The sequence below is a fragment of the Micropterus dolomieu genome, linkage group LG19 (assembly GCF_021292245.1).
Source record: "Micropterus dolomieu isolate WLL.071019.BEF.003 ecotype Adirondacks linkage group LG19, ASM2129224v1, whole genome shotgun sequence".
Classification (NCBI taxonomy): domain Eukaryota; kingdom Metazoa; phylum Chordata; class Actinopteri; order Centrarchiformes; family Centrarchidae; genus Micropterus; species Micropterus dolomieu.
Genome location: NC_060168.1, coordinates 16507428 through 16516128, shown reverse-complemented (window position 1 = coordinate 16516128; position 8701 = coordinate 16507428). Strand labels below are relative to the sequence as shown.

At 42.1% G+C, this 8701-nt stretch overlaps 1 protein-coding gene across 4 annotated transcripts in view; it reads left to right on the top strand.

Annotated features, from left to right (window-relative positions):
* Window positions 1-8701, top strand: part of LOC123957469 (protocadherin alpha-C2-like) — a 57040-nt gene that overhangs the window by 39727 nt on the left and 8612 nt on the right. For all 4 annotated transcript variants that reach the window (XM_046030291.1, XM_046030292.1, XM_046030289.1 and 1 more), the window contains 2 exons: window positions 350-414; window positions 5283-5368. In XM_046030291.1, coding sequence (XP_045886247.1) covers window positions 350-414; window positions 5283-5368 — 151 coding nt within the window. The remainder of the gene's footprint in view (window positions 1-349; window positions 415-5282; window positions 5369-8701) is intronic.

Below are 8701 nucleotides of genomic sequence, written 5' to 3'. Positions count from 1 at the left end.
GGGGGGGGGGGGGGGGGGGGGGGGGGGGGGGGGGGGGGGGGGGGGGGGGGGGGGGGGGGGGGGGTGTGGGAATGGGAGGAGATGAGTGCACCTACAAGCTTCAATTCATCACTCACTTCTCCCCAAAGGCAGGGGCAAGCTGTCACTTCTATGGGTGGGTGTGTGTGTGTGTGTGTGCGCGTGTGTGTGTGCGTGCGTGCGTGCGTGTGTGTGTATGTGTGACTGAGTTTGTGTGTTTATGTGTGTGCGTGATGCGCATACGCTAGCAGTTCTCGCCATGACTTATTAATGAGATGATATTGGCTTTCGCCTGTACTTAAGACTCAATTCCTCTCACTCTCTCTTGCAGCCCAAAGTGCCGAGTGCGGACTGGAGATATTCAGCCTCCCTGAGAGCAGGAGGTGTAATGCAGAGGTAAGCATCCCAATTTTTTTCCCTCTTTCACTTTTCAGTAAATATCTCATCATACCTCACTAGTCACTTTCATCATGTTTTGTTAAATATCAAAATACGTGCACCATTGTCCCACCTGATAAGGTTTAAGCAATAACCAAATCCTGCACCATTGAGCCATTGAGGCATACATTTAAGATGTAAGATCATATGAACATAAACTATCAGGCTACTGGAGTAAAAGTAAATGCAAAGTCATTCTTCTGACAGTTCCTAGGGAGAAGCCCTGAGATCCTACAGTGGAGACCAAAGATAACATTTCATACTGAGAAGTCATTCTCTATTATCACTAGGCCCCCAACATGTCTGTTTAAAGCAAAGGTGTGCACAGACAGATAATGTCCATCTAACATTCCTTTTCAGTGTAGACAGAGCAATTTGGGTAAATGGAGATAAAATAATCAATGTAGTAGGCTAGGTAAGACCGATGATATGTTACATATTTGACAACACCCTTTATTAAATGACTTAAAGTGGATATGTAGTCAGGTGTTAATGGTGCCTTTGAAAATACTTCTTGGTGTTGATGTTGAGGTGATAATGAGGTCTACTGCAGTCTAATCCACTCTTGACATTTCACTAATGCTGTTTCTTGGAATGGAATAAACAACATGATAAGGGTACTGTGTCCCTCTGGTCACCAGGCAAAATGTATAAATGTCTTCAAAGCCCTACCAATATTCTGTATCACAGAGCCAGGTGAGGTATTTAGGCACATCCATTGGATTATGACAGGTAAGATGTCTGAGATCATTGTTGCTGCCAGCTGTTGCTCAGCTGTGTACAGTGCTGGAACTTATCATCAGGCATTTCCAAAACAGAAAAAATACCATCCTCATTTACCCATTTACATTTCCCAGTGTATATTATTTATATTAAAGAGGTGGTATTATGCTCATTTTCAGGTTCAAAATCTTAATTAGTGGTTGTACCAGAACAGGTTTACATGGTTTAATTTTTCAAAAAACACCATATTTTTCTCATACTGCAGCTCCTCTTTTCACCCTATGTGTTGTACGCTCCGCTCTTGAGCTACAGAGTGATGCATCTTACTTGTACAAAATCTTTTTTGGGAGTTGCACATGTGCAGTTCCCAGGTAAGGACTACTAGCCAATCAGAAGCAGAGAAGGGCATGTCGTAAGAAACATGGTAGTGTGATCCAAATCAAAGCCGCTTCAGACTGCGACCGTAACCTAGCAGATGGTATAAGTTATTACCAGTCCACAGCCACACAACATCATTGTTCCACATCTTACCATAAACCACTACAAAAATCACCATATTTCAACTCAATTTTACATTTGGCCAAACAATTTGAACGTTTGCTCAGTAGCTTTCACATCAGGTGTAACATTAGTATTATAGTTATACCCTTAGCTGTGTTAGCCAACGTTTACAACAACTCCACACTTGAACAGTCTGTGAAGGTACATTGCCATGTTTATTTTAAATATAATTCACAACCAATAAAGCATACTTACAGGTTGTGATTGTGAATTTCCAGGCCCAAACATAGTCGGAGTTGCATCGTCTTTTAGGACTAAACGTCGAACTGTTGCCGGTGTTCTGACGATCTATGCTGCTTTGCCGAAAAATGCTACCATAGCGCAAATCGATAGACTCGACTCTACTCGGCCCTGCTCCGTTTTCCATTGCAGATAGTACCCAGAGATAGTACGTAGCTTGTCTTCATAGCGACGCCACACACAACTGTGGTCTGTGTGACGGCGGGAGCAGAGGGCTCTGTGAGCTCCTCTCGCTCCTCTCGCGGATTGGCACAGGCTTCCCCCGCAGCCACTTGCAGAGCTCCTCAACTCAATATTCATGCACATTTTTGTTTGGCCATCACTTCTCGTAATAGTGATGAAATTACATATGAAAACTGTAAAATATAAAACTTTCTGTTGCTGGCCCCTGTCTGGCGCATGCAATGATGATGCAGTGAGTGTGTATTCTCTCTGACCAATCTGCAGTCTGTCGTGTTTTCACATTACATTTTCGTATCCTTCAGCTCGTTTGGAACCTCGATGGAGGTGAGGTGATATGAAAAAAAGTATCTGGAAGTAGGTACAGGTACAACATTTCTACAATGGAAAACCAAACAAAGGAGAGTCGAGCCAAAGGGCCTCTGCTCAGACTAGCTTGGTTTGAGGGCGTGCCTGACCCCACTAGCCGCTTGGCAAGCTTTATGACGCGTTTTTATTGTGACGTCACAAGTAAAGGAAGTGAAGGGCTGGACTACAAACGAGCTGTTTTCAAGCGGTTCAGAAAAGAGATATCTGTGGGAGATGGGACCTCCCTTTGGGCTGGACTTCAGACTTTTTCACTTTGCAAACCTGTTACATGCACAAAAAAGATATATAACTCAATAAAAGAGAGGGGAAAAGCCAAAAAGCATAATACCACCTCTTTAAATATACAGTAAAGTTAAATTGTGAGAAACCCCAAATCATCTAGATGAGACCTTTCTACTCTTGTACTGATCTTTGAAAACAACTGAATGTGAAATATGAGAGAAGCAATGTAGTGAAGAGAAATGCAGTTGGAAATGGATCCCAGGATTACTAAAGGCAGATGGAGAGTTGACAGGAGGGAAGGGTAAGCAGTGAAGGCATCAGTGATGGATGAAGGGCAGGTAGTCAGATGGAAATACGTGCCTATCAGGGACATGGGGATTGCTGCTACCCATAAGACACCAGGCTACCAGCTGTGGAATCAGATGGTCTCGTCTAAATCAAGGGTCATGCTAACAAAAAGTCACAGGCTTAATGAGCCCGACTCAGCCAACGTCTCTCCATCTATCTTACCTATCATCTATCATATCTATGTAATCGATCTAATCTACCCACTTCCTATAGATAAACATGGCATAGATAGATAGATTTGAGACACTAATTCTAAACTGCAAACTGGTTTTGTGTGTATTTCTCTGTAACACCCAAACCCATATTAATAATATGTACACACATGTCTATGGTGGTGTTGCAGTAGAGACAACCACTCCATTAAAAGATGGAGTGGACAAGTCTTTCACAGCTCCAAATAAACAGCAGTCTTCTGTTGCTCCTCATAGACGAGGGTCTCCTGAGGGCCAAGGGTATGTGTTGTGCATGTCCAAGCATGTGATGTTTAGATTATACATCATCCACATACTGTAAATACACATGCAGTATTTATGCATTCATGTGTGCACTCTGATGACCATGTCAGTTTAATAACTGTGTACCAACTGAGTGTCATTAATGATACACTGATTCCCTCAAATTTACAGCATGGATTAGTGAGAGTTAATGTGCTTGTGTGAACCAGTCTAACATATTAAATCTTTCTCGTGATTCACTTCCTCTGATGTGTTTTAAGTTGGCTGCCACCCATGTCCCATTACCAAGCCTCACTAAATGTTCTTTTATAATCAGAGCTTTTATAAGAGATTTGGGATACCACACCCAAACACCATGTAATAGCACTGACCCATTTAATGTTGTTTAATTTCTCATGGAATGCACAGCATTTCCACCTAATTGTAGTTTGGACTTGAAAGCCTCATGAGGAAGTGTTAACAGTGGAAAATGATGAGGAAGCATGTAAGTAGTAGGAGAAGATGAGATGATGATGCACGAGAAAGACATTAGCTAAAAGATGTATTACCAGTCCGGTGTTTGCTATTAAAATTTTATCAGTGTACCTTGACAATGCTGTTGCTTAGCAGCACTTAAAATGGCCTCCATCTCCAAATCACATTTGCGCTCTGCACAGAACCACTGTCAACAGGACATAGACATGCAACATATATCTTTTAACGCTCTTTAGCATTATTAAACTAAATACTCATACTCTTCTTTACAAAAATCTATTTCAGTACTCCCTGAAGAATTATTCAGAATAAACAAATTACCAGGAAGACAGACCAGCTCACACAGACATCAGTAACAGTTTCAACTTCTAGAGGCCTAATTTTACACTAGTGGTGAGAAGAATGGATAGGTGGATTGAAGTAGAACAGCAGCAGGTAGATATTGAGAGCCTAATCAGTGGTTTTGGAATAACAATTTGAATAGATTTATGTTTATGTATCTGAGTTATCTCTTTTTGCTTGAAAACAGTGTATTTAATCTGCTTCTAACACCCAGTCTCTTAAAGGTAGCTATAAATTGGGCGGTGCAGCCAAATCACAGAAAAATAGTTTAATATTTCTATCTACAGTATATGGTTAGTCTGCTACTGTATGTTTGTATACACTTGTTGCTTGCCTATCAGAAAGCAGCGGCCCTTTGTAAAGATACATAGGTTTCACCTGGATATTCATGACTAACATCTTATTGTCAGAGCTTGAAAATACAGTCCTTCCTTTTTAAAGATAAGGTAGAGGCAGTGTGAGGGAAGTGTGGTTTATAGCAGCATTTTTGTTGCTGTTGTTCAGAACTACAGAGAGTGTAGTGTTTTTCAGTAGAGGGGTGGGTGTTGAAATCTCACAGAGCGAGTGTGAAAATGTCAGAACAGCCATCTGTAATCTATAATCCAGAGAATGTCACGAAAATGTAGGGTAAATACTTTAATCCTAATCTGAACATAGCATTTCCAACCCCCAAACGGAATACCAAGATTTGAATTTGTAATATTTTGCATTAAAGGAAGCATATGGCAATGAGATAATTAGATATGTGGGAGTTTATATTTCAGTCACATGAAACAATCATAAGGGTTTCCCAAAGTAGTAAAGTATATGTGTGATTGCCTTCTGTTATTCATTTTAGTTTGGCATGCCTTACAAGATGAGAGAATACCTTTCCAGTGTGTAATATGTGCATGTTTGTTTTTTGTGTTCCAGCTCAGTGCACATGGAAGAGTCCTCAGTAATGCAGGGAGCCCAAGGGGTCCTGGTTCAGAACTGGCCTACTGCATCCAGCGCCGCTGGTAAGAATCAGTCATGCTTCTCTCATCTAAACCAATTACAGCTAATTGAACTATTGGCATGGGCACAGCCAACAAGAAACTTAAATAAAATAAGAGATCTGCTTGGCACATATGGACCTTTCTAGTCCTACATGTCTAAAATAGTGACAACCTTCTACAATTTAGTTTAATGGATCTCTTTTGAACACATCCCATGACACAGATTCAGACAATACCAGCCATGACTATCTTATTCCAATAACTGTACATTCCTCAAGAGCTTATCAAACCATGAGAGAGTAATAAAATGAGGAAAACATAGATATCAGCTACAAGATCGCTCAACCCACTCCTACCACTTCCCAATGCTGCAGGGAGAGAAAATGACACATGCTACGTAGGCGTCGATGGATATCTCTGCTCTCTGCATCAGGAAGGAAGACAATACAGAGAAGAAGAGGGAGACAGAGAGAGAGAGAGAGAGAGTCAATAGTTGATTGGATTATCAGCAAGATGTTTACAGAGGCATAAGCCACTGAGTCACAGAGGACAAACATTAGAGAAGAATAATAAAACACAATTACATTCACTCTCCTCTTAATGCAGATCTCTTTAATTATCTAGCTTTTTTTATACACACACAGAGAAAGACCAAGGTTAGGGGGTGTGATGTGGGCAACAAATAGTATTAATTTTCAGTATTTGAATATATTAGTAAGCTTTCAAGAATTTTATACAACGTAAAGACATTTCAAATTATATGTCTATGCAGTACACAATTGTGCCTTAGATTCAACATGCAGTTGAATGCTAATCTTTTAAATAAACAGAATAGTAATTATTGGCAGCGATTTTGCTGTGAAGCAGCTGCAGGCAAGTGACGCACATGGAAGTGTCAACTTAGCTTGTTGCTTGATAACCGTTAAGTCTAAATTGAACATTTTACACCTTCTGCCACATTGTTGTCATTAGGTATGCAGAAAAGGGTGGAACAGACTTGTATGTAGAGTTTCCGCCTTGCTCATAATGATTGGTGCATTATCCTTATTATGTTAACTTTTGATAACAGAGGATTGCACTCAGTGCCAAGAAGTCACCTTATCTACGAAAGGCAAAATGTTTATAACCATCTGGCCTTCATCTTAGAGGAAAAGACCTCACCACCAAGGCTTGAACAAAGCTCTGCAGTGCTAGGTGATTCAAAGGAACAAGAACAATGGAGCATAACAAAACTCTAAATGACAGCGTACTTAACGCTGAATGACATTTCAATCAACATTGTAATGTGAATGTTATTGCGTATGATGCCATATTTGCCGCCTCTAACCAAGATTTATGACCAACGATGCACTGCATACACAGTGTCAGTTCCCTCGGTGCATTGAGAAGAATTCATTTGTCAACTCTTGACTTTCCTCATGATGACAGAGAAGTGGGGTCAAAAAGAATTAAGAGTGAAACAGAGAACAGAGTGGCATGGTAGAGGAAAATGAAGGAGGAGACAGGTGAGATAACTGTACACAAGTGTGTACAATGAGAGAACTTGAGCGATGGCGACAGTGCAGTTAAGTTTAAATAAAGAGGTGATTTGTTGTAATTAAAAACGTAGAGATGGCCTGGCGGGGTGTCTTTTATAGACAGGAGGTGGTGGGCTGGGCAGGCAGACAAACTACCCACACACTAACTATGGCCCCTTCCTATTCACAAACAGACACACACACACACACAGCCTCCTCCGCGCTGCCATCGATTTCTTGCCTTGGCTGAGGACTTACAGCCTGCAGGCACTTCAAAACATGAGGGATAGAGAGACAGAGAGAGAACAGAACAGGCAGTAGTGACGTCTTCAGGGTGGGTCAATGGTAACAAGATCAGCTGGTGAGGATTTAAGGTGGTCTAATTAAGCTGTGGGAGTTTGAGAACAACACATTGCGTACACAATAATCTTGCTTTGCCTACGGGCTAACTGTGCCTTCTTTATCTCATTGTAAGTCACCTTAAAAATGGAAATGTTAGCTGAGGGCTTTTTTAGCTTCAGGTCAGATTTTAGGGTCATCTTAAGGATAACTCTGGATTTAGACTTTACTCTGGAGTGTCAGATGATATAAAATGGCATAATTTCCCTGAATGGGGGACAATATTGAGAAAGATTTTGAATTCCCGCTTTCAAGTTGGTTCTGTTTATCATGTCTCAGAAATGCAATAAATGGAGATATTGATTCAATGTGGCCTGTCACATCACTATGAGTCATAGGCAGTGCTATTTATAACTAAATCATCCTGTTTGTTAGGCAGCCTGTGGTCCTTAGATGGGGAGCAGGAGTATCTCTGAGTTTGGTTTGTTAAAGGAGTTGTTTCAGTCTGACTGTTGTACCTGCAGGGAACTGTTTTGCCTCACAGTGTATTTTTTGCTTCGATGTGAGACATGGAGGTACAGCTGACAACGCCCTATTTCTTCCCCTGTGATTTCTAGCGTTTGGATTTGTGTGTTGTTATCAATTTGGGTGTCTGTGTCGTTGCATCTTTATGTTGTGTTTTCGTACGTACGTGCCTGTGTGCTGTGTGTGTGCTTGGCTGTGTTTCTCAGTGTGTTTTGGCTGCCTGCTTTGTGTGTTGCTCCTGCTGTGACAGATGGAGCGCAGCCCACGCCCAGATTAACAGACCCACATTAATGAAATCAGGGTTCTGCATGCTGGCTAACTCTCTCTCTCTGTATCTGTTCCTCACTCCCTCTATGTCTTCCTCCTCTGTCTCTCCCTCTATTTCACAGCCCTGTCTCTAAACCAAGGGCACACAGGGATTCAGAGAGAACTGTGCAGAATTGCAACCATCACCTGGAGAGATGGGCAGGGAGAGATAGAAGTGAGGAGGGAAACAGACGGGTTGCAAAGTATGGGATTGAAATGAAACAAGAGAATAAGCAATGGAACATAAGCTGGATAGAAAGGTAGAGAACCGATGGACATAAGCTGTTTGGAAGGGAGTGACAATGAGTAATTGACTGTAGCAAAGTCTGCAAAGGAAAAAGAGGAAGCTATACAAGGCTGCTGTTGCTAGGGGAGAGTGGTTAGACCAGACAGAGAGAGAGAGAGAGGAAGGGAAAGAGAGGGAGAGAGAGCTTGCAGCATTATTCTCCCTCAGCACAAGCACTGTCACCACGACTCAAACCAATGTCCTACTGCCTCACTGGAGGATGTAGTTTCCACGGCAACCATTCATGGCCCTTCATCTTGGCAGGAGGAAGGGGAAGGGGAAGGGGGGAAAAAGAGGGGGCTGTTATATAGATGGGGGTGCAAACATATGGCGCGGGACAAAAGGTGCTGGGGGGGGGGGGGGGGGGGGGGGGGGGGGGGG